Source organism: Diplotaxodon limnothrissa, linkage group LG19 (genome assembly GCF_057381915.1).
Source record: "Diplotaxodon limnothrissa isolate DT_005_m linkage group LG19, D_limnothrissa_male_GT1.1, whole genome shotgun sequence".
Taxonomy (NCBI): Eukaryota; Metazoa; Chordata; class Actinopteri; order Cichliformes; family Cichlidae; genus Diplotaxodon; species Diplotaxodon limnothrissa.
In genome coordinates, this window is record NC_140614.1 from 24,251,783 (window position 1) to 24,277,169 (window position 25,387).

The 25,387-nt window shown below is 41.0% G+C and overlaps 3 protein-coding genes across 3 annotated transcripts; 2 read left to right on the forward strand and 1 right to left on the reverse strand.

The window, feature by feature from the left end:
* Window positions 1-394: 394 nt before the first annotated feature.
* LOC146612271 (RNA polymerase II elongation factor ELL-like) lies at window positions 395-10,183 on the forward strand. The gene is made up of 12 exons (XM_085343136.1): window positions 395-658; window positions 2,981-3,025; window positions 3,142-3,263; window positions 3,736-3,896; window positions 4,741-5,033; window positions 5,275-5,399; window positions 6,756-7,230; window positions 7,318-7,405; window positions 7,493-7,559; window positions 7,676-7,847; window positions 8,999-9,043; window positions 9,133-10,183. Exons 1-12 carry the CDS (start codon window positions 524-526, stop codon window positions 9,259-9,261), a joined length of 1,857 nt encoding a protein of 618 aa, XP_085199262.1. The 5' UTR covers window positions 395-523; the 3' UTR covers window positions 9,262-10,183.
* A 612-nt stretch (window positions 10,184-10,795) lies between these two features.
* d2hgdh (D-2-hydroxyglutarate dehydrogenase) lies at window positions 10,796-14,711 on the forward strand. Its single transcript, XM_085343632.1, has 10 exons — window positions 10,796-10,894; window positions 11,402-11,768; window positions 11,856-11,913; window positions 11,992-12,131; window positions 12,263-12,456; window positions 12,532-12,700; window positions 12,830-12,973; window positions 13,112-13,254; window positions 13,405-13,570; window positions 13,659-14,711. The coding sequence occupies exons 2-10, from the start codon at window positions 11,429-11,431 to the stop codon at window positions 13,922-13,924; spliced, it is 1,620 nt and encodes a 539-aa protein (XP_085199758.1). The 5' UTR covers window positions 10,796-10,894; window positions 11,402-11,428; the 3' UTR covers window positions 13,925-14,711.
* acvr1l (activin A receptor, type 1 like) lies at window positions 14,141-23,866 on the reverse strand. Its single transcript, XM_085343633.1, has 10 exons — window positions 23,738-23,866; window positions 22,982-23,065; window positions 22,051-22,305; window positions 21,729-21,940; window positions 19,600-19,699; window positions 18,664-18,810; window positions 17,844-18,119; window positions 17,425-17,622; window positions 17,064-17,194; window positions 14,141-15,957 (listed from the first exon to the last, which is right to left on the reverse strand). The coding sequence occupies exons 2-10, from the start codon at window positions 23,052-23,054 to the stop codon at window positions 15,826-15,828; spliced, it is 1,524 nt and encodes a 507-aa protein (XP_085199759.1). The 5' UTR covers window positions 23,055-23,065; window positions 23,738-23,866; the 3' UTR covers window positions 14,141-15,825.
* Between the last annotated feature and the right edge of the window lie 1,521 nt (window positions 23,867-25,387).

Consider the following 25,387-nt stretch of genomic DNA (forward strand, 5'->3'; position numbering starts at 1 on the left):
TTCTAAACACATTGTTTATTCTATATGGATAGCAATCATTGCTTAAAATATTAGGTTTGTCTTGCTCACACCCTTTTATTCTTGACATGTAAAAAAGTACCCAAAAAATCAGCGTAAATTAATAATACTTGTATCAGTATTTCGCTCAGATAAATCTCCATCCAGCCGTTTATAAATCGCTGAAACAAAATCACCTGTGTCCTCGCACTCACTGTGCAAAGTACCCTCATCATGCCAAAGAAAGAGAATTAGCATAGTGAGAGGGGAAGTAGAAAAAAACAGTAGAGGTGGTTACGTAAAGCCCTACGTAATGGTTTATTTATGTCGGTGGGCCAATAAAATGTGCTCTGACTTCAGCCGTCATGACGTAATGCGATCTACTCCAGAATAGCGCGCGGCGGAGGAGCAGCCACACGGTGCAGTTCAGCTCTTTCTCTCTCCGGACCGTCTGGCCAATGTTTGTTTATTTATGTCGGATTCGTGCGGTCCGGAATAAGGCTGGCAGGGCGGGATTTGCGGCGGCATGTCGGCGTTAAAGGAGAACCAGTGTTACGGGCTGTCCAGCGGCAAACTGAGCCGCGGCGGTAACATCTCCGTTTTTCACGTAAAACTCACTGACAGCGCGGCAACAGCCATTAATACCTTCCAAAACGGCAAGGTGGGTCATTTTCTAAAGTATTTTCTCTTCAAATAATTACAGTTAAGTACACTGACATTTAAATTTAACGTACCACTTTGTCAAAGGAACAATTTTTGGGTTTTTTAACAAAGGAAAAGACGAAGTGATACTAAACGCGGGTTTGTTTTTTGTGTGTGCTTTAAATTTCGGCCGAAGTTCACCACTACCTTCCCCGGTTGTTGACTCCTACAAGCTCCCCCCTTTTCAAGCTATGAAATGGAAATGCATGTTGCATAATACAACGCAGAAGCGTTTCCCTGTGTGCTGATGTTTGTAACGAGCTGCTGGCCCACTGCTCACAAGCTGCTGGCAAAGTACTAGGAATGCTAATCAGTGCCGGGGTCGAGGAGAGGAGAAAGGAAAAAGGAGGACAGGCTGTGTGTGTAGGGGGGAGGAAGGGAGGTTAGTTGTGGGAGGATATTCTGAATTGGATTTAAAGACATGGAGTACTTGTGTGATTTATTTTTCTTTTTTTAATTTGCTGAATATCATAAAGATCAGAAGACAGATGGACGAACTCAGGCAAACATTTGACCCAGTTAATCATAAATGAATCAGACGCTGCAGGAAGTGTAAAGCAGAGAACAGTCATGTACACTTCCTCAATGCACTAATTCCTCCTAATACAGATAGGAAACTCCTCAGTGAAGAAATGACAGCTACAAGCTTTTCTGATGAAAGGTGGAAACCACGCTGCTCATGTCATGTCCTCACTTTCAGCGTAATACAGCTGTGATGAGATCGAGGGGGGAAAGCACCTGATGAGGAGCAGGCTGTAATATGCATATATCAGTGTTTCTGAGCATGCATTTAGGTTCTTTATTTAGCTTTAAGCATGTCTATTCAAATCCTACTTGGCTGGATCACAGATACCAAAAAAGAAAAACCCAAAAAACACCTCCACACCTTACTCTGTACTAGCAGCCACCTCACTTTCTCTGCACTCATCAACAGGTGGACTTATGCAAAGGTCAGAATCGAGTCATCACATACTTTCCATCCCTGCTGCAAACGTGTCACTTTGGCTAGTTCGCTCCCTGTGAGAGATGATACTGTGTTTCATCATATTTTTATCTGTGGAGCTGCTTATTGACCTTAGCCAGTGCAAGGGGATGGAGGAGCAGCAGGACCTGGAGCAGACAATGGTGCATGTACCCATCTGTTTAAATGGGAACTGAGCACTCAAATAATACCTGACATGCTTGTTTAATATCCTGAGTTTATTAATAGGACTGGGTTTGTTCTTGATATGAACGCAATGGGTGTAGGGTTTCTTTTTCTCTTTCGGATTCCTAAGTAGGAGGGGGAAGTAGCTTCTGGGTGGTGAAAGTGAAGCAAGTACAGAGCTTAACAGTGACTTAACATGCATTCATTTTAATGGCCAGCAGGAGGTGACTTTTCTAGTTTCAGGAAGAAGTCCAGTTCTAGAAGTCTATTGGAAAATGACCCTGCTGCTCACTTGATCTGTACCCTTATTATATGGTTGTCTGATAACTTTATGGTTTCAATTACTAGTTTCACAGCTTATTCAATACAGCACGATTCAATAAGTGTCCAGAGGGACAGTAAAGTGGCATATCTCCCTTGTTTTTCCATCATATCCCTCGCTGTTTATAGACAGCAAGAGAGGGATGGGCCTCACTAACCAATGGATGATGTCACAACAGCATTGTCTTATATCTTATATACAGTTGGTGTGCACTATGCAGGTTAAGAGCTAATTAGGAAAGCTCACATCTTTCTAAATCGATAACCCTGTTCAAAAATAAATAAATAAATGAATACATAAATAATCTTCCAACTGTAGCACTTGAGACCTGTAATCAGACCCTTACTGGGCCGCTGCAAAAGAAGGGATACTACCTTCACTTGCAAGCTGGTGTGGGGTTGTGAGAAAAAAAGATGTTGGAAAATTCTCTGAAATGCTGTTCACAATTACGAAGAATAACAGTACACAAAACAAAATGAAAATGGGCTACTAGCAGCCAGAAAACCACCAGAAGCATTCAGATGAATAGTGCAGACCACAAAACATCCTCTACTGCCCTGCTCTATATGTATATGTGTGGGCTTGTTTTACTATACTTGTGGCATCTGCTAACCTTGTGGAAACTATTATAACTGGACTCCACAAGTTTAAGGTTAAGCATTTGTTTGACGTTGTCAACGTTAGCAAATGAAGCACTCATACAAAGAGGGTTGTGAGAAAACGAGTCAGTATGTTAATGCTTGTGGGGTTTTAAAGATGCACACATCTAATGTTTTCTCTCTTTCTTTCTTTTTTTTCCCCCCCCACCACAGGGCTGGTCGGCCCAACCCACCATCTGTTTTAGTGGAAATGAAGGGGTAAGAAGGACGTCTTACTGCTGACACAAAGCGATCCTAACACATTTTAAAGCTGATAAATCTCAATCTTTCAATCTCAATCTGCTCTTTTTCTTCTTTCCCTATTCATATTACAGAGAATCACCATCCCTTGTTCGGAAAATAGAGATGAAGTCAGGAATTTCACCTTTGGTGTAACTAATGTTGCCCGTGATAATCCCCACGGAAGCTTTGACTGCATCAAACAGCTCAGCACCAGGTAAAGGCAGCAAAAAGCATCAGTTTCGATATAGGAAGAGTTTTCAGATTAAAATAGAGTTGTAAGGCTTTAACTGTATTGTTTTGTCTGAGGTGGTTAAATGATTATATGTTTACTTAGTATTATAGATGTAGAAATAACTGACTGCCTCAATGAGTATTAATCTTTTCAAATGTCTCTGCCCCCTGCTGCTGTGTGAAAGTTACCCTGCTGCTAACGTTTCTCTGCCTTTAAATGCCAGAGAAAATTCAGGGTTCCTGACTGCATAAGCATAGAAATGCACTGAAGTGGATTTAAATGTCATGTATTGGCGAGGCAGACAAGTAGTCCAGCATGCATCTAACTGAACACTACCTAAAGCAACTGCGTCCTGAGAAACAATCTTTTATTTGACACGGATAACCTTTGCAAGGAGTCGTTAAAGCACTGTCAGGTCGCTGTCTGTACACGCTGTCTTCTCTCCTCCTCTCAGTGCCGCCGAGGAGCTGTCATGTCTCGGGGTGATTCAGAAGAAGATGACAGTCAAAGCCACAGATGAGTCGTACGATAAAGCTCGTCAGAGCATGGCCCAAGCCGAGGAGGAGACGCGCAGCCGAGGGGCCATTGTCATCAAACACGGAAGCCGCTACCAGGGTATGAAGTATAGAAAACACTTGCACGTCCACAGAGCGTACTCTGTTATACAACAGATAACTCCAGCTAAGCGAGAAGATTGGCCTGAAGAAAAATTTGTTCTGTGCTTATAAGCACAGACAGCCATATTGCATTGGTTGCCTTGGCAACATGTGTAGTAACCAGTGACATAGTAACGGCCTGTCTTGTTTTCTCCTGCATGTTTTGTCCTTTTGTGTAGCTATCTGTAAACTTTCTATATGTGATACAGTGGTTTTAAAGAATACATGGTCTCTATGCACATACAGAAACTGCGTTCTGCACATGTTCCTCAAACATGAATGTGCATGATGAAACCAATGATTTAGCTTTTTTTTAACAAACCACCAAACCATTTCCGTATGAACTGATATATTATAGCCTGAGTCTCAACTGCTTTCACCGAAAGGGCACATAAATATACGCGTATATATGTAGATGGGTTTTGTTGATTCTGTCATTTCAGAGGAAGCCTTAAAAAGAGAAAAAAACTTCCTTACAACAGGCTTGTGCAACCATGTGGTTACTTCTTAAATTAGACAGCAGGCTTTGCTCGCTGAGATGCGTGTGCATGCAGCTTCGTAACCTAAATGTGGGTTTCTGAAAGGTGAAATGAGGTCTTGTCTTTGTGTTTCTCCACATCTCTGCTTTTGGAGAAAGTTCAGGAAGAAAGTCCTTTTCCCCCTCAGTATCTGATTTTGCTTCTCTGTCTGGAAATAGCAATACATGTTAGGAAATGAAGCACAAGGTTATTTTTGATGATTGAAATCTCAGGAAGTGCTCCCCTGATGTCATTGATGTAAAAAAATGTCCTGTTTCTTTGAAGGCAAGAAGGTAACAGTGCGAGCCCCAGCCCCTGCTCTGGCCAGACTCACCAAGCCAAAACACTCGTCTCTTCTCAGCAACATTAAGAAGGGAGTCGGTGCGTCCAAGCCGAAGAAAGATGCCTGTGCATCAAACAGGAGAAGCAGTTGTGATTTGCAAGAGAAGCCCCTCAGGGAGAGAGTAATGCACCTGCTGGCTCTAAGGCCATACAGGAGGCCCGAGTTGATTCTGAGGCTGCAGAAAGACGGGCTGACAGCAGGAGACAAAAACATGCTGGACTCTGTACTAATGGAGGTATTTCTGTTCCAGTTTTATACAAACATAACATGCAAGCATTAGACTGTGTTAAAACTGCCTTTATGCACGTGACTCTTGGTTTCCTTAATATCAAGATTATGTTTTTGCAACCTTTGACAAATCTGTAAAGAATATGAACACACATGGATCAGTTTGGGAATCAAACTCTTAAGTCAACTCCTCAAAAACAATTGTCTTAAGTCTTTTCTCCCCTGTTTTTGTGCATGCTTGTGTTCAGGTCGCTCAGCTTAATAGTAGAGACAGCACATATGTTCTGAAGGACAGTCTGTATAAGGAGCTGCAGAAGGACTGGCCCGGCTACACCTCTGGAGACCAGCAGCTCCTCAAGCGCATCCTTGTCAGGTAACTTAGATAAGGATGTGCCTGCTGCTGTTTTCATACTTTATGACTACTGCAGAGCTCTCAGGCCCTACGTTTCTTCATTATAATTTGTTAAGCTTAAGGAATGGAAATAACTGGCATTTTAGTTCATTTTCATCACTTTGTAAATCACTAAAGTGGCAAAATTTTCAGAGTTCAGTGATTATGTCCAAGTGTTTTTGAGGGTTACAGGTTGCTTTTCTGCAGTGATGTAATTTCTCAAATTTGTGTTTCTGTAAATAGAGTCAGTTTCAAAAAAATCTTTTTGCATGTTTATGTAAAGCAACCGTTACACTGGCAGCAACAGTTCAGACCTGCATATGTAGGGGTTTTTTTTCTTTTTTTTTTTTAAGCTGCTGTGATAATTCGAGAGTATGAAATGACATATTTGGACAGAAGATGCAGCGATTGTGAAATTCTGAACCAAAATGAAAGTTTACCGTAACAGTTTGGCTGATGATAACGATCGACATTTAAAAAAATTAATCAGTTCCCTTTTTTTGTGCCAAGCCATTCATGATCATCCTTGATGCCAGCTTCATATCATCTTGGTTGAATTGTGCCGAGATGGTGTTCGTATTCAGCAAACATCCCTATTCAACTGTTGTAGTTACTCATAATACAGAAGGAAGCACTCAGGTTGCATAAACCAGTCTTAGTTTGAAATTCTCTTCAAATGCAGTTGCACAGCGATCGAAGGCTCTGATGAAACTTATTCTCACAGCGAGTGCTCTGGTGCTGCGGATAAATTCAGTTAGCAAGAGGCCACATCTTAGAGTTTAATTATCTGATCTGTGTCACCGTCAGCCGTTCGGAGGAGACTGCATGAATTAGGCCTGTATGGTTGAAGCAGAAGGTGAACGGATGGTATTTGCATATGTGGGTCCCACTACGTAGCATGGAGGAGGAGGTGTGATGGTGTTGGCGACTTATTCAGGATTCAGTGCAACATTTAAACAACATATTTGGCAGCAACACGTCATCCCATCTGGTTTGTTTAGTGGGACATTTATTTATTTAAATAACAGGACAATGAGCCACTGGACACCTCCAGGCTCTGTAAAGCCTATTTAACCAAGAAGGAGAGTCAGGGGAATTATGGGATATGTTTGATCACAGAGTGAAATAAAGGCAGCTTCTAAAAGCATAGCATTGTGGTGCTTTTGATTTAGACTTTTTAAACATTTAACACTTGCATCATTTATTTTTTTTACCATATTATTATGTGTTTATCTGGAGGGCTCTGCTGTTGCATTGCACTGTACAGCACATGCAAGAAAGAAGAATGGATTCCAGGGAAATGCTAATTAAAGCTGATGCCCTGTGTTTTCTGTGCAGGCGACTGTTTCAACCGCAACAGAACCTCCTCGCTGTCCCTGAGGCCCAGGTCAGCCCACTGCGAGACACGCCCAACTCTTCGCCAGCACACCGTCCAAAGCATTCCCTGCCAGAGGAATACACTGACCCTTTGGCCTCCAAGAAGCCCAGGATTTCCCATTTTTCCAGCAAAGCAGCCAGTGACAAGTCAAAAACGAGGCCTTCTAAACAAGCTCACGAGGACATCACAGCAGATGACAAGCAAAGAGTATCGCTTGATCCTCAGAGACTTATTGACTCCTTGTCAGCAGTCTGTCAGCAGGAAGAAAAGGTGGCTAAAAGGTTAGAACCACCTCACGCTCCCCCGAAAGAACCCGAAATTCCACAAGATCACCCTCAGGATAACTCAGATCGCCCCCCGTCCCTTCTAACGGTGCCAGATCTTACCAAACATACAATAAAAAAGAAGAAGCGCAAACACAAACACAGAGACCATGTGAGAAACTGCTCCTTATTTGTCTTTTAATAGTTATTCCATTTGATGTGACACATTGCTAATTTGGATTTGTATTCATTTGTCAAGGAGAAGGATAAGAAGAGAGACAGGATGGAGAAAAGAAAAAGACCCAGCTCAGAGCATCCAAACAGCAAAGCCTCTCTGGACTGCACAGGTGAGGCCTAATGGCTGCTGACTCATCAGCACATGTGCTGCTTGTTTAGTTTTTCACTTAGCTGACATGTTTCTGTTTTTCTTTCAGAGCCGGCTGACATTTTTTTTGACTCTAATGCACTTCGAGTGGACAGTGACACACCAGACTATTTATTGTAAGCATCATTCATTTGAACAAGTATTTGCAATGGTCAAAAGGGGTTGTTTACTTGTCTTAATGCACTTTTATTCAATAATTTCCTTTTCTTCTTTTTTCCCGCCCTCTTCACAGGAAGTACACAGTGATTTGTAGCCACGAGCAGAGACAAAGTTACAAACAGGACTTTAACAAGGAGTACAATGAGTATCGAGATTTACACGCTCGCATTGACAGCGTGACGCAGCAGTTCATGGATTTGGACACACAACTCAAGCAACTCCACCATGAATCACATAAATATAAGGTAGATGTACAGAAAGTCTTTATTTTTCTTTTCTTTTTTTTTTTTAAATGGAGGAAGTTTGCATAAACATCCTCTCATCTTTCTTTGCTGTTTGTAGTTAGTCATTAGACACATACCGTCCACTTTATTAGGTACACCTTACTTGTACTAGGTTGGACCCCCTTTGGTCTTAAGAACAGCCTTGGTTCTTCATGGCATAGTTTCATTCTTCAGAGATTTTGGTCCGTGTTGGATTGCATCACACGGTTACTGCAGATTTATCGGTTGCACATCCATGATGTCAATCTGCCGTTCCACCATATCCCAAAGGTGCTTCATTGGATTGAAATCTGGTGACCGGAAGCAGAATTAAGTGCAGTGACAACTGAAACCAGTTTGATAATGTTTGAGCTCTGTGACAGTGTGTTATTCTCCAGAAAGCAGCCATCAGAAGATGGTACACTGTGGTCATAAAGGGAGGGACATGGTTAGTAACAATACTCAAATACGCTGTATTGTTTAAATGATGCTCAGTTGTTCCTAGGACGTCCAAAATGTATCAAGAAAATATCCCCCACACCATAATATGACCTGTCGCCTAAATTTGTTAAACTTACGCAAATTGTAGCCTCAGTTTCCTGTAGTGGCAACAAGTTAGGTCTTCTGCTTCTATAATCCATGTGCCTCAAGGCTGCAAGTGCATTCAGCAATGCTCTTCTTTATACTTGTTGGCCCGAAGCAGTTGGGCCTGTAAAGTCATTGGGAATCCCCCAAAGCACTCTAACTGATGTTAGAGTGCTTTGGGGATTCCCAATGACTAAGACATTTTCACCTACAGAATTGCCACTATGGGTGAAGGATTTATTTTTGGCTCATTAGACTGAGCAGATGAACAGGTGTACTTATTAAAGTGAGCAGTGACGTGTATATGTGGCAAATTCAGTCATATTTTTCCTATATCAAACGTTCACACACAATGGGGCCCCTGTACCAGCATTTGGGGGGGTGAAATTGTTAGGTCATGGTTCCTGAAGCCTAATAAACAAAACCATGAAGACAAACAGTGATGTATTATAGTTTTTCTGTGATCTTATAGTCACATAAGGATTATTTTGCAACTTTTCACAGACTTGATTTAAATTAATCTTCATTTCTGTATTTATCCCTGGCAGACAGTTAGAAATCAAATTCTTCAAGAGTATCGGAAAATTAAAAAGGTAATGACTTTCTTAAAACTCCCCACTTTTTTTTTTTTTTTTAAAAACCACCGCTTTTAAATAATCAAGTTTTCCTTTCCTCACTACAGTCTAACCCAAACTACAATCAGGACAAGGCTCGCTGTGAATACTTGCACAACAAACTGGCACACATCAAGAAGCTCATATCAGAGTACGACCAGCAGCAGCTCCGTGTGGAGCATGCCGCTCTGAACTGAAGAGCCTAACTCGGGATGACGAGTGAACTTCACGAGTACGACAAAGATCCCCAGCCAAAGGGGATTCATGCTGCTGAGCTCAGTGCCATCATGCTTAGGTCTGTGGTCTTAATGGCTAAATATAGTATCATTAGATCTACTGCGATTGTTGGCGAGGTTAAGTCTAAGTTTTGTGAGGAGCTGGAGTGATCGGACGGCAAGATGAGGGATTTTCTTTGAAAGTGGTCAAAGTGATGCTACTGCAGCAACACGGGAGTAACATTAGTTTTGCTCTAAAACCTAGAGCTAGGGTCTTACTCCTCAAAATGCAAACACATGAGGAAATGAGGTGAAAAGCCTTAAAAACATTTGGAGATTCTCATCCCTATTACACCTTTTAGTCGTTGATTTGGGTTTTTTGTGTGAATTTAATCAATTTGAGTATTTACTAACATGTTCTGTCAAACGCATCAGTGTTGAGGTTTAAACTATAAACATGAAAAAATAATAAACTACACGCTGTACCCACCCAGACAGCTCATACAAATGGCAGGTGAAGGTTAATGTCTGATGGCAGCTGGGACGCAGATGTGTCCTGAGAAGAATCCGTCCTGTTCTTCGGGTTTGGTGAGATTACAAGTCTTGCCAGTTGGCTGTGACTGCCGAGTTTTGCCTTGTGCTCCAACTGGACTCGATTCATAGTATTCCACTGGTACTGTGCTTCAGGTGATTTTCCTGGATCACTGAAGACTGTTATGTTGAATGTCATGTGAACTTTAAGTTGTAATCAGGGAATGTGTGTTCCGCACGAGCTTCAGTAAAAGTGTAAATTTAAAATAGGTTTTAATTGTCTGGAAGGACGTTATTATACTGTTTCTGGGAAGGAATCGAAATATGAAAAGACGTAGTTGCATGCTGTGTACTTTACAGAATGCATGATGCATTACTCAAGATTTTGTCTGAGATTCAAATAAATCTGTTTATACTCATTTTGTGTGATACTTCTCCTTATTTACTGTAATTTTACTCTAAATACCAAATAAAAGAGTAATGAATGATGTAAGATGAAAAGGACACTGTAATCATCGTTTTGATGCAGAAATACTACTTTATGCCTGTAAAATGTTGTCTTTGACATCTTTTCAGATCAACTAAAAAGGGGGGAAACAAATGTGCTTTTGCCATAAGCTTGCAACAAAGATGTGTGGTTCATCCCTTGAGTTGTCTGGGTTTTTTTTTTTTTTTTTTGGGGGGGGGGGGGTTATGCTCCAGAGTTTTATAGATTAGTTTTATTCACAAGTATATTAATTTGGTCCTGTTCTAAATTAATCAAATGAAAAAGGTCTGTAATTAATTATTTTCTCTCTAAACCTCGATTCACAGCTTGATTATTCAGTCATCACTCTGTTTAATAATAAAGAAAGGCTCCCACCCATAGGCTAATATCCATTGCGTCAATCTGAAAACATGCTTCTGATTGGTCCGTTTTCCTCTCTGCTTTTTTTCTTACTGTCAACCTCAGTAAGCAGCTTCATGCACTTGCTAGCAAGCTAAAAACACGGGATGTGCCATGTTTATGTAACTGAACTGCCCTTGAACTTTGTGACTTTCATGACGCGAAAAAAAGACACACATTGCTAAATGAACGCTTCTGGTGAGTAAATGAAGCCGTTATTCGGAAATATCGGAAAGGAGCGTGCTAAGCAAAGTAGCTAAGCTAACTGAGGTTGCAGCTGCTTCAGGTGGTGATATTTGCAAGAAGAAAACATGCAAAGAGGGTAATAAGATGCATTGCTGCTGGGAAGTAAGCGTATTTGCTGCAAAACACATGTAAAAAGACAGCTTTAGTTGGTGCACTTACTAAAGCTGTTCATATCTTAGGTCTCTTATACCTCATATCTTCCATCTCCTATTGCTGTTTGTGTTTATGAATGGATGCAGAAAGAGATGCAACGAATTGCCACCAATGTAGAGTTTAATCAAGGTTGGCTTTTTATTTCTGCGTCTTTGAAGCAAAGAAAATGCAGTTAACTTCTAGCTAACAATCCTAACATTGCAGATGACTAGAGACAAAATAACTAGAAGCTTTCAACTCCACTACAAGATAAAAATGCTTTTAAAAATATCCAACTCTTCTTGTTGTCCCACCTGTTTTCTGCAGCTTGTGTTGCCGCCTGTCTCTACAGTCATGGCAGGACTTTTGAAAAGAGCACTAAGGCTAAGGACAGCTCTGAGATGTCTGTGCGACTACAACATGCTCTCACGATCTACAGCCACTCTTTCACCTGTTGACTTTCACAGTCCTTTTCTGACCTGCAGCTCAGAGCAGGTTTTGGCCTCCACTCGTAAGCTACATGCTGGGGCAGACGGGTCTAAAGTATCTCCTTCTGCAGCACCAGAGAGGTTGCCTTTCTGCAGAGTAACTGAGGAAGATCTGGCCTTTTTCAGGAAGATCCTAGCAGGCAGAACCATTGTTGACCCTGATCTGGTGGAGCCTAGTAATGTGGATTGGCTAAAGTCTGTGAGAGGTGAAGGCTACAATTGAATCCTTAATATAGTTCATAATAATAATCTACTGGTGTTGATGGCTCGTTTTTCTGTTATATGTCCTGCAGGTTCTAGTGAAGTGTTGCTTAGACCTCAGACAACAGAGGAAGTATCACAAATTCTAAGGTAGATGGTAACCAAATCAACAGAAAGGTGTTTATCTAGTCATCAGACTTTTTCACATGTTTTGTTTTTCTCCTATAGTTACTGTAACAGTCGTAACCTGGCGGTGAACCCTCAAGGAGGAAACACTGGGCTAGTTGGTGGCAGCGTGCCAGTTTATGATGAGATAATTCTCTCCACCTCTCTAATGAACAAAATCCGTAACTTTGACAGTATCTCTGGTAAGTTTACTAGTTTAATTCAAAAGAATTCAACTTTGTCGCCATAGGCTGACAAATACCTGACAAATGTGTTTTTGATTTATGGTTACTTGTGCTGAAAATTCTCAAAGATCACTTTGTTTCCCTCTCAGGTGTTCTGACCTGTCAGGCAGGTTGTGTCTTGGAGAACTTGTCTTTCTACCTCGAGGAGAGAGACTATATAATGCCACTGGATCTTGGGGCAAAAGGCAGTTGCCAAATTGGCGGCAATGTAGCAACCAATGCAGGTGGTCTCCGGCTGCTGCGGTATGGGTCCCTACACGGGACTGTGTTGGGTCTGGAATTGGTGAGTGCTGGACTTTTGATACTCTTCCCCCCCCAAAAAAAGTAAAGCTTATTTTCAAATCTGTAACACATGCAGGTATTGGCAGATGGGCAGGTGTTGGACTGCTTATCCACCCTGCGGAAAGATAATACAGGATATGACCTCAAACAGCTCTTCATAGGGTCAGAAGGCACTTTAGGAGTCATTACTGCAGTGTCCATCCTTTGTCCACGGAAACCCAAATCTGTTAATGTTGTTTTCCTGGGTAGGATTTTCTATTTGCTTCTCAGATATACCTTTGTAAAAGATGATAGAGAAAGTTTTGTAAACCATTAAATGCGTTGCTTTTCTTGGAGATTAGCAACAAAACTCATGTGTCTATCTCTGCTGTTAGGTTGTGAGACCTTTGAGCAGCTGCTGAAAACATTTCAGCTCTGCAAAGGCATGCTGGGAGAAATTCTGTCTGCCTTCGAGTTCCTGGACAGTGAATGTATGAGGCTGCTGAATACGCATCTCAAACTACCCAATCCTATATCTGGTATAAGCACGTTTTCTCTCTCTCTCTCTCTCTCACTCACACACACACACACACACACACACACACACACACACATCTGTAACGATCCTATAAAACGAGTGAGCACACGCAGACCTGCCCTTTCCGTTTGCTGTGCAGACTGTCCATTCTACATCGTCATTGAAACTTCGGGATCTGACCCGACCCACGATGCGCAGAAACTCCACAACTTTCTTGAGGAGGCAATGACATCATCGCTGGTCAGTGATGGAACGGTAGCAACTGAGGAAGCAAAAATAAAGGTCGGTGGACATGATTGGGAAAAATATGCTTCTGTTGCATACAGTGAAGAAACTTAAGTATTCCAAGATTGATCCAAGATCATTTTATGTAATTGCATAGGTAAATATAATGCCAAATGATAAAAACATTTTCTGCTCCCGTTTTCTCAGGCTCTGTGGTCACTGCGTGAACGTGTCACTGAGGCACTGACTCACGATGGCTTCACCTACAAGTATGACATCTCCCTTCCAGTGGAACGGATCTACCAGCTGGTGACAGACATGAGGAAGCATCTGGGAAACCGGGCCAAAAGTGTGGTGGGATACGGACACGTAGGTAAGACGACTTGATAAAATGATCTGCACATACTCTATACACATACTACTGTCAGCTATCATCCAATTCTCTCTTACTTATCCTGTAGGTGATGGTAACCTCCACCTGAACGTCACTTCTCCGTCTAAAGACCCTGCTCTCCTGGCTGCCATTGAGCCATTTGTTTATGAATGGACAGCCAGCTGTCGTGGGAGCATTAGTGCAGAGCATGGACTGGGCCTGAAAAAGAGGAACTACATTTACTACAGTAAACAGAGCCAGGCTGTGGCACTGATGGGTAACATCAAGGCTATGCTGGACCCCAAAGGCATCCTCAACCCGTACAAGACTTTACCAGACAACCTGAAGCAGTGATGTACGCAGAGGTCATGCTCGAGTTAAACTTTAGTTACCGGTACAACCTCAACCCTATATGGCGTGTGTGTGCAGTTAAGGTGCTTTTCACACATTTGGTGCAGAGCTGACAGTTCACTCAAGAAACACTATTTGTCACACAAGCCACAAAACCCAGTCTTGCAAAAAAGAAAAGACAAAGTAGTTTCATTTTATACAAAGCATTACTTTCAGACAGATATCTTCTTTAGCAAGCTGCGGAAGTGAAGTTCCAGTTTAAATATTTTAACTACCCTTGTTAGTTGCACTGATAGAGTAGCCTTAGTCTGATGCACTCCATATTCTATAGAATATTCAGCAGGTTTTAGAGCTTGAAAAGAAAAAAATTCCACTTTCTCAGAGGAAACAAATGAACAATGACTGTCCTTCATATGGTGTTTGAGTGCCACTAGAGGGCAGGTGGGTATAACAGTATGGGTATAACAGTGTGGGTAAAATGTTGTCTGGATAAACTGATGTTTGATACATTTATGCAGTGAATGCCACAGCTTGTAATTGGTGGCCAGCCAGATGTTCTGGATTTGGATGTAGCCATAGTAGGTGTCAGCAGCTGACTGTGTACATGTACTGAATGTATAATCATGCAGTAGCAGATTAAAGCTTTCCAATTTTGTTTGTAGAAATCAGAGCACATACTGCCCATTCATTAGGCAAGAGTGCAGTAAATGTTTACATATAAAAAGGCAAAACAACTTTTCCCCCCCAAAAAAACAAAGCCAGCATTTGAAAACAAAATCCTTCATACACCTGCAACTTTAAATTTAAAGTCTTCAATAAACATTTCCAAATGAAGACAGTTTGTTTTTCCATTATTCAGGCAACTTGTACACAACTAGATTTCACCTCCAGTCTCTTAAAATAAAATGCACATTAGAACACAAATAAACATTTTGTGATTCCTCCTTGCCTGAGCAGAAGACTTTTTCAGAATCAGCCACAGTGAGTTTATAAAGTATGCCACAAAGAGGATCAGGTCATTTCCTATTCCTATCACAAGTTACACACTAATTCCTATTGGCAGGTACTTGCTGCTTCTCTAGTCCACAAACCATCAGAATAAACATGTTTGTAGTGTTTTGATCTTCTTCCCTACCCTTGTCCACTATTTCTCAAAATATCATTTCCTGTCCAAATAATGATGACGTGTAGAGGAAGTCCAGTAGAGTAAATGCCTATATATGTATGCAGTCAGTTTCACACACCCATCGCACATTAATCTGTATCTTCAGTAGTGTGGTAGCAATGGTGATTCAATACATAAATAACATACTAGTGTTTTTTTTTCTTTAAGAAAAAGGTTTAAAAACAATTTTGATTCGATTGGCTCTTTTTTCCTTTTATAAGTGAACATTGTGTTTCTGTGGTGATGGCTGATAGTAATAAATGGGTAATAGATTTCTGATTGTCTCTGAGCAGAATGCCAAAAGGCTGGAGATCAGAAATTTGAGTAGACACTCAGTCTTGTAGTGTTTGTACTGGAAGGCAAAACCCAGTGTAGTCCCGCATGGGCATTAAAGCATTGGGATGGGGTTCCTATAATATACCAGCCAGTCACACTCAGTAACAGTCCATAGTTCAAGTTGGTGGAAACACACTGGCAATTGGTTTGCCTCATATCAAAGGCTGGCTTATTCAGAAACGACAGGTCCAAATGTCTGTGTGGGCTTCAAGTCAAACATGTTGGTGGAAGGCATCCACAGAGAAAGTGAGAGAAGGATGAGGCTGAATGACTCTTGGAACACCTCTTTCCTCTAGTCCTCTTTCCATCTGCCTAATCTCCCTCTCTCTTTTTAACAAAACACTGGGAGTCTTGTTGAAGCCAATCCCTGACACCAGGCAGCTGCCTCTGAAACATGGCACCCTCACGACTCCTTGCCCTTTTCCAGAGAGCTGTGAATCTTGTCTAGGGTCTTCTTGATGCGCAGTGCTGTAAGCCTGGCAGAGGGGTTCTGGTACCAACATTCCTTCATTAGTTTCACCAGAGCAGAGAGAGTCTGAGGGAGAAAGAATGAATAAAAACAGTGATGAATCCATTCTGAAAAGAATCAATGTGACTGCAAGCACTTTCAGATGTTGGCCCATCACCAGATAATGATCACATATGTAGGCACTCATGAGTCATGGATAAAATAAGAGCAAGAGTAGTTGGTTCGTCATCATATACAGGTGCTATTAAGCAATTGCAGAAAAAACAACAATATACTTGATGGACTGTTTCACAGCTGTATGCCTCTAGTTAACTATTAGACCCATAATACATAATGAAGACTGAAGAAATTTAGTATAAGCAAAGTATAATTGTCTGTCTAGTAAAGCTGAGAGTAGACAAAATGTCAGATATTTTGTACAACCGCTTGTTAATGCAACCTGCCAATCTAATCTGCCACTCATGTGGCAGGAGCTGAGTGCATCCAGACATGTTCAAGATTTCATGTTGAAGGTCAAACTGAGCATCAGCATTAGAAGAAAGGTGACTTAGGAGACTCTGAACATGATTACTGGTACCAAATGCACTGGTAACAACAACTTGCATAGCCATCTCTATGGTTTAAAGAAAATGACATAAAAAGATCAAATATCAACAGTCACTCAAATAACCGGCTGTTAAAACCAAGGTATATAGAAGAGCACGTCAGAACACATCAACATTTGCAGCAGATGGGCTACAACAGCAGAAGACCGCACCATCAAGACTCGAAAAAGGTTGCCTCATCTGACGAGTCTCAATTTCTGCAGTTCTACTCGTTTCACTGAACTCAAATGGCCTCCACAGACACCAGATCTCAATCCAACTGAGCACATATGGTGTGTGGCGCTATCATTTCAACATGGACCAAAATCTCTGGGCCATTAATCTGTGCTTCAAAGATCTCAGGGAATTCTGTTCAAAGGGGTCTAATTCGATATAAATGGACAGTAAGTGTAGATGTTACTGCAAATAAAGTGTCTCATGTCAGTATTTGTCATAAACATCGCAGAAGGCCTATATAATTACCACATGGCCAAAATCTGACTTTTTGAACGCCTTCATCCTATTGACAAATATGTTGACACACAGACAAAATATTGCAGACAGACACACAAAAAGATTCTTACTCACAGGATCAGAGAACCATCGATTAGGAATGAAAGGCCTCTGCTGTTCCACACACACCACTTTCCTCATATCCTCAAAGCTGGGATCGTTTGGCACCTGATCGTAAAACGGAGGTTTGTACTCCTCAACAATGCCTGGAAAGTGGAATTTGAATGAGAAAAATTAGTGAAAATTTAAGGACAAGTTAAACAACAAGGAATGAAGAGACAACCAGAGGGCCTGGCACAGATCACCGCACTGCATCATAGTATTTGACTGTATTACAAGCAGCAGGAATTTTATGTATGAAGGAGTGCATCGTGATCACATTAGCGTACCACTCTCTGTAACGTCCACAGCAGTGCACTATGTGCATGACACTCACCATTGCTGTACGTGCGTCTCGCTATCTCCCACAGCACCAGTCCAAAGGCCCATATGTCCACTCGCTTGTAAGCATCGAAGCAGTCTGTCTGAATGGTTTCTTCCAACACTTCAGGTGCCATGTAGCGCTTGGTGCCAACCTTTGGATTGTTGCCCACATCCAGCAGATTGTCTGCCTGGGAGTGGGTCACGGCCAGCCCTGTAGCATGCAGTTACACACAGTGTTATAACAGGACCTGAAATTGATGTCTCCTGAAATGAGCGTATGATTTTTTAGTACTTTTAGTATCTAATTAATTTATGTTTACTCTTTTGAGCAGGTAGCACTGGTGAATCACATGCCTACAGTTTATCTGAATCCCTGAAATAGGTGAAAATCCCAACAGTTCGGAGGAGACAAAAAGCAGAAAAGTGACTGACCAAGGTCTGCGATGCAGCACCGCAGCTCCTTGGTCACCAATATATTTTTACTCTTCAGGTCCCGGTGTGCGATGGCCGGTTTCCCCTCTGTGCCAAAGATCTCCGTGTGCAGGTGCACCAGGCCGCACGCTATCGATGCAGCCATTGCCAGACCTTCTGATGTCTCCACTGCGACTCGCTGCAAGTAGTCATAAAGCGAACCATTTTCATGGTAATGGGTGATGAGCCACAGTTGAGTGCTGGAGTTTCGAGAAGTCATATCGGATGCCATGAACCCTGAGGGACAGAAAGGTGAAAGGTAATATCATGAAATTGTGTATTATTGATTCAGACGTAAGTCAAGTTCCTCTGGCATCCATCACACTTATTACTGTTGCATTTTGCTGAATCCTTTTGTATTATCTTTCACAGATCATCTTGTACTTCCTGGTCCCTTTAGGGGGTCACCACAGCGACTCCTCTACCTCCATCTCACTCTGTCCCTAGGATCCTTTTCTGTCATACCAACCCTCTGCATGTCCTCTTCTTCTGCATTAATGAATCTTCGTGGTTTTACACTTTTCCTCAAGCCTAGCAGCTCCATATTCAAGATCCCTTTGTTTAATATATCCACTATCCCAGTAGCTCTAACCTGAGCCGTCCCGCTGACATCATGATTTCCGTGACTTAGTGCTTTAAAATAAACTGAGAGATTGTCCAGTTCAGGAAAGCTGAGGTTAAAATTAGGAGCTGCCATTACTATGCAAGGAAACACACATGTTAGCCTAACCAAATTTGGGGACAGTCAGCAAGACCAAAACATTAAGCGTAACAGACTCACCCAGTATGTTTTCATGCCTCAGCAGCACTGTATTGTAGATCTCTGTCTCTCTGAACCAAGACTTCTCATCTCTCGAGGAAAAGATTTTCACGGCCACATTCTCGCCCTGCCACTGTCCTCGCCACACCTCTCCATATCGTCCTTTGCCTGGCGGAAAAAATATATATGTATAATAAAGAGAACACAAGAGGAGACAACAAACAGCAAGTCAGAAAAGAAAAAAATACAGATGCATGCATTTTAAAAAGACAATCACTGTCTACTTTTTAAAATTTGAGGGGTGAATTTTCACTCTATTCCATTGCTACAGCAGTGAGATTCTTTTGGCCCAGATTTGATGTTTCCACATCAAAAGCTCAACTGTGCACAAAGCCACAAACTTGAAAACCAAACTCTTACGTGCTGTAGTTCATGATAATGTGGTATATAAAAAGGACCCCAAGACAAGTAACCTACATACTTTTATTTGAAAGCTACATCAAAATCTGTCAGATTTTATAGTGCTTTTTACAGTGACATTATCTTTATCTTTAACTTCTGACAGGTGACAGTTTTGAACATGGTCAACAACTCACACAAATAAAAAAGGAACTGATAAAATGTTTTGACAGTTTCTTGAAGTAAGTCACAGATGATTTGACCTCCCGTCTCTTTGACATCACTCAGATTCCACGGATATGTACAGTCATGACTGTAGTCAGGATCGCCTGTGGCGTTAATTATAAGCATGCTCGCTTCTGGGAAACTAACTAATGTGTGAATATATCCCTTTCCTCCTGATTAATGATAAGAATTTGTTATTTTCGTGATGAATAACTTATGTGTCATGACTTTGGATTTTTTTCATGTCATCTGAACAATTTGCTTTTCAGTAGAACTCTATCAGATCTGCCAGTCAAACAGATATGAATCTGAAATGTTACGTGTTATACCTACCTACGCACTCCATCAGACTAATCTGTCGGGCCACAGTTCTTTGAACAAGGAAGGGAAGACCTGAACCACTGCCGGACGTACATGAGTGATCCAACAGGTCCTGCAGATAGACAGATTTGATTTTAGCTTTGTTTGCAAAGATTTTTTTTTTTTTTAAAAAGAACATAAATCTTTACATGTCATATGTAACTAGCATGTAGAGTCATATACAGGTGTATGCTTAATATGCTTGCTGAAAGCTACAGTTGTGATCAGAAGTTTACATACACTCATCAGTGTATGTAAATCATGAACTTTATGGCAATTTTGGACTTTTAATGACTTCTTCAAGAATTGGGTTCACAAGTTTCAATTTAATTGGATTTTCTAAAATCTGCATGGGGTGAAAAGTATATCTGTGAAGGTTCTCATCCATCCAGGTCATCGTAGCCTATAGGGCTGCCACGATTTGTCGACTAGTCACGATTACGTCGACTATCAAAATCGTCGACGACTGATTTAATAGTCGACGCGTCGTTTGAAGCTTTGTAAGATCACAAAAGACGCAGGAATAAGTGGCAGGATTTAAGAGTGTAATAACGGACTGAAACAGAAGATGGCAGCATTGCATGTACAAGGATGTCAGCTACCGCTAAACCCCGAAGAAGAAGAAGAAGGAGCAGCTGTGTCCCAGAATTCATAGCGCGGCCCAGCGCAGTTTCCAACAATGGCGGCAGCTAGTTAGTTTTAATGTTACTCTTATTATTCTTTCTGGGTCACAAAATAAACGTTTAACATATTTTCAGGCGAGAATGTAGCTGTGTAAACCTCAAATATCTGCTCAGTTTATCAGGACACCACATATTTTCAAAAGCGCTCCGACGTTTTCGGAGACATCTGTTACCCACTAGCTCGTTAGCGAGCCGGGGGCTAGGCTCACTAGCGCCGTGAGAACACCGGACTCCCCGCAAATCGTTTTCAAACCCACCGCCGTCTTTCGCTACTCAGGTTAAATATATATGAGTCACTTAGATAACTTAAAATGTTATTGTTTGGCTTTTTTTTTTTTGTATTTTATTTGTTCCTGAGTAAATCAGTTTGTCTGAGATTAAAGTTATAGTTTTTACACAGCTGAATAAACGTCAAGCAGACAACTGATTATCAGAAGTGTGAGATGCTCCAGAATATACTCCAGTGTCCTGTTATATTTTAGATAGCAAGGAGTTTATTAAACTTCACCGAAACAATCTGCAAATTTCATTAAAATTTAATAAACTATCATCTTGTCTTTATTTTTAGTTAGCACAGACCTTAAACACTTAAAGCTGTAAGCTAATGATAGTTATATAAGAGCAGATGCTGCTGGTGCAATAAGCTGTAATTTTACGTCCAATGGATGATGATCTGATTAGTCGACTAATCGCAAAAATAATCGGTGACTAGTCGACTATCAAAATAATCGTTTGTGGCAGCCCTAGTAGCCTAAGGAGCTTGGAAAGAAAAGGGTCTGGACTTTTTTAAGTTGCTTGAAGATGTTTCACCTCTCATCCGAGAAGCTTCTTCAGTTCTAGGGTCAAATGATGGAGAGCCCCAGATTTAAGCCCCAAGTTACATCTAGACCAGAACCTTTTGGTAGTCATTTACATGTTTCTGGCAATATATCTCACCACTTTTTCTGCAGAACTGGCACAGTTGGCAGGTAGTCATTGTCCTCCATTATTCCATCCACTTTGTGCAATGTACCAATACTATAGGCAACAAGACAGCTCCACGCTGGGCAGTTGTCACAGTGTTTTTAGGTTTGAAAGGCTCACTTTTACTACACTTTTTTACTTTTGACTGTGTAGTTTAGAGAAACTCCCAAAATAAGTTCAGACTTGTGCACCTAGTTCTTGTTCTTTAAAGTCATTAAATGTCTATGTTGTACAATTATTCCACCCTGGAGAAAGAACAGTTCCAAGGAATCATTAAAAGCCAAGATTACCATAAAGTTAATACCCATAGGGGTATGTACACTTCTGACAATAACTGTTAATTCAAGGTGAAAAATATCCCAATACTCAGAGGCTGGAAGAGAACACAAAGCGTGAGATGGGCCTTCTTCTTGCTTTGGCCAAATCCCTTTTCATGGTTATCTCTGTTACTCTTACCGCTAAAGTGCTGTCTCCGACATTGGAAGTGATGAGACCGTCTATGGCTCCCTGCTCAGCGTCAAACTCCTGCAGTCTCTGCAGACGTCCATGATGGAGCCTTCTGCAAGCCAGCACAGATACTACAGACAGCAGAGCCAGAACGACCACTGGGCCAAGTACGAAGAGAGCTAATGTCTCCACACGATATCGAACTGGCTCACCTTCTGGGGCTGTGGGTAAATGTAAAAAAGAGATATGTATAGTTTGAAATTGGGGAAAAACATTTATAGTAAGGAAAAGAGCTACAGGACAGTCCAATTTCCTTGTAGACATAAAGCACCTGATGGTAGCAGAGACATCAGATATTCCCTGGTGGTATTGCTGTTGCACCTGTCCTGGGAGCAGCATTGAATAGCCTGGTGGTAGGACGTAGCTGTGAAGCACTGGAGAAGGATTTGGTCCGCGTCGTCCAAACAGCCACGCTCAAAAAAAACTCCACTCTTACTAACTTTGACTGAAGAGAAGCACTGGGTACCTTGGCACCGGGTGGGGTGGAGGCATTTAGGACCCTCACATGCACACTGCAGCTGTCCATCTGTAAATAACAGGATGCAAGTTCACAATATTAACTTTGAATTAAAGGTAACAGGTTCTAATAAAGCAAAAGACATAATAAAAGATAGGTAATGGACTCTCAGTGTGTTCGAGATAGAAGGTAGGTGGGCATCACCAGACACCCCGTGATACAATATTTTCACATTACTTTAAACCCACAATATATTATTGGGTTTTTAATTATTGGGTTGCAGAGTGTTACAGTGATATATATTGCAACTTCTCAAATGTTTTTAACTGCAAATGATGTCATCAAATTTAAACTTTGTCATATCCGTTTTATTCAATAAGATAAAAATGATCTGACGTCACTTATTTTCTCGCTACAAAATGAGTACAACATTGCCACTTAAGTAAATGTTGCCTTAAGAGAGTGAGTCTGCTATCAGTCTGTGACAGTTAGCTCCACCCACACATCAGCTTACATCTTAATTTCTTTTTTTTTTTCCAAATCCAGAGTACATCACTTGTAAAAATTTTATTTATTTATTTTTTTTGTCGTATATCACACATAAAATTAAAGACCATACCTGTTCCGGGTATTATTTTTCTACTACAAATAAACAATCTCCAGCAATTTAATATTCAGGCTTGAGCACAAAGCAGCGAGAAGCAGTCTCACAAACAATAAATGAAAAAGCACATGAGTACAATACCTGGACCCTCAGCTGATATCGACAGAGTCTGCAGCGAGAGCAGCAGCAGGACATGGACACTGCAACGACCCATGTTTCAGTGCACTAAGAGTGGGGAGAAGATGCAAGATGAGCCAGAGAGTTCAGAGGAGTACACTCATAATTACATTTAGCCTCTTTATGTTATCTGACGAGCCTCATAAGGCTCCATACAGAAATGAAACAACAAATTATAAAGGCTGAATGAGTTCAGTTTGTCTTAGAAACCATTACTTAGTATACATTAGTGCAATGGATTAAACAGAAGCCTTTTTAAAAAGACAGTCACCATGAATTACTTCCAAATGTATAAATGTCTTCACCTGAACATAATATAATCGTGTGGTTTGTTCTTAAGTGGTTGACTAATAGACTAATTGCTTTATATGTAAGACTTGATGTACTATAACTGTTCCTCCGCAGGCTAGCATGCACAAACATACACTAAAGTCAGCCTCTGGTTTTGACCTAACATTCAGAAACAACCAAAGCTATCAGCAAATCCTTCTTTAAAAGGAAAAAAAAGATAGGGGACCTAGTTGTTTGCTGTGGCCATTAACAGGCGACCTCATTGGCCGCTCACAGGCGCCCCGGAGGCGCCAGGATGCCTGGTGCTGCTGCCCTGTAAACTAAGCTAAGCTAAGCTACGCTAAATTAAGCTAGCCACACAGCACAAAGCGCAGACTGACAGCCGAACGAGGACAGCCAAAACAGAGCATTAAAACAACACCCACCTACCTGGCGCACACGCAGCGCAGTTTCTAACTCATGCTGTTAAGCCTGCACATTCGTACACGAGTATTAAATAATCGTATCGGCGTGATTTTCGATGTAAAACCACTAAAAGAAGGGACCACTGCCCAGCCCACCCACTGGCTGTTTTCGCTTCCAGCTACACTTGACGTCACCAAAACATTAACATCAAGTTGCATTGTGGGGCAGAGAAGTCCGCCAACTTAAAATCAGTGTAACGCCAGTGATATTAATGTGTATTTGAAGTGTTAATAACGTCAGCCATTATTATATGATAATTAAATGAGAAGAGACTATTGTTTGTTAACCTCTGTGGTCAGTAAATGCTGCTCAATGGGTCCTAGGCTGCAATCATTACACGTTTGTGTAAGCACTTATTGAATTTAAGTGCATTTTTTTTAGCATTATGCTGGTTTCTAATAGTGAAAGATTCGCTTTTTACTTCACAACATACCCTTGTTAATTCTCATATCATTGTTTAAAATATTATATATGTATTGTTATAGATTAAATGACACAAAGATGCATTAAAGTTGGTCCCACGGTGACCAGCTACAGTATTAAACCTGCTTAAATCCTCTTACATTGATAAAAAAGAAATCCAGCAGTGATAATTTTACACTGAAAGAGTGTGCATTGTATTAAATCACTTATTTACGTAAGCTGAATTTCAATAAATACATTTTTAAAAGGTCACATATGCATCTATATCAAATCTGGATCAAATCCGGATACCAGACAGCTGATTTTTGGCCTTATAAAGAAGGCATTTCAACATCTCTTTCTCTATCAACGGGCCAGTTGTTGAGAGGCTACATATGCCTATACAAGTCGTCATCATGGGACTTAAACACTGTTTCACATTGTTAGTAAAGCGCACCTGGGGCTCTATTTCCTCCAACCAAGGAAATACAGGGTTAGTTGGGAAAGTATAATTCATTTGTATAGAACTGTTATGGATTAATTTCTCCATCCTGACTTGGTATAGTAACACAATCAATCAGGGCAAACAATTGCTTGAAAAAGTAGTAAGTAGAGCCTTCAAGGTCATTGGTTGAGGTCTATATTCCATAGCTTCACACTATGGCACCAGAATCACCAGGAAGGCTGGAAGCATCATCACTGACCCCTCCAACCCTGTACATCACCTATTCAATCTTCCTATATCAGATTGTAATCAAAAAATCTGAAACCATCGAAACCTATATTTATGTATCATGTCATCATATTCAAGTTAAAGACACTGGCAAATATCTGTTTTTGTCTCGCTTGAGTAGACTAAATTTAGACTTAGTAGAGGACTAGTGTCAGAGCACAGGCTTTCCAAATACGAACTATGACTCACAGCAACAACCCAGAGGAGAAGTTATGAACTCACCTTTAATTTTAGTTCAAAAAAAAAAATCTTACAGTTCGCTTATACTTTGGTCTGTGTGGGGGAGACTTTCTTGCTATTATTACAGCTGTTATTGCTGCTATTATACACAGACATTTAGAAACAAGACTAAAAATAACCAGTGACTTCCATTAGGAGCAGTATTCAGACATGATGCAATCTTTGTTTCCCAGTTAAGAAATTTGTGTAAAAACTGCTGATTATTTTATTTGATAAAAGTTGGTGAACTTCACATTACA

What these genes read in the sequence shown, in the direction of transcription:
- acvr1l (XM_085343633.1), bottom strand. Translation starts at nt 23,054, where the DNA reads ATGGGTCGTTGCAGTGTCCATGTCCTGCTGCTGCTCTCGCTGCAGACT. An exon ending in GATATCAGCTGAGGGTCCAG is followed by an intron (nt 22,306 to 22,981) that starts GTATTGTACTCA and finishes TGTTATTTACAG; the next exon opens with ATGGACAGCTGCAGTGTGCA. An exon ending in GAGACGCACGTACAGCAATG is followed by an intron (nt 17,195 to 17,424) that starts GTGAGTGTCATG and finishes TCCACTTTCCAG; the next exon opens with GCATTGTTGAGGAGTACAAA.
- LOC146612271 (XM_085343136.1), top strand. Translation starts at nt 524, where the DNA reads ATGTCGGCGTTAAAGGAGAACCAGTGTTACGGGCTGTCCAGCGGCAAA. An exon ending in ACACGGAAGCCGCTACCAGG is followed by an intron (nt 3,897 to 4,740) that starts GTATGAAGTATA and finishes GTTTCTTTGAAG; the next exon opens with GCAAGAAGGTAACAGTGCGA. An exon ending in AACACAAACACAGAGACCAT is followed by an intron (nt 7,231 to 7,317) that starts GTGAGAAACTGC and finishes TCATTTGTCAAG; the next exon opens with GAGAAGGATAAGAAGAGAGA.
- d2hgdh (XM_085343632.1), top strand. Translation starts at nt 11,429, where the DNA reads ATGGCAGGACTTTTGAAAAGAGCACTAAGGCTAAGGACAGCTCTGAGA. An exon ending in GAAGTATCACAAATTCTAAG is followed by an intron (nt 11,914 to 11,991) that starts GTAGATGGTAAC and finishes TTTCTCCTATAG; the next exon opens with TTACTGTAACAGTCGTAACC. An exon ending in ACTACCCAATCCTATATCTG is followed by an intron (nt 12,974 to 13,111) that starts GTATAAGCACGT and finishes TTTGCTGTGCAG; the next exon opens with ACTGTCCATTCTACATCGTC.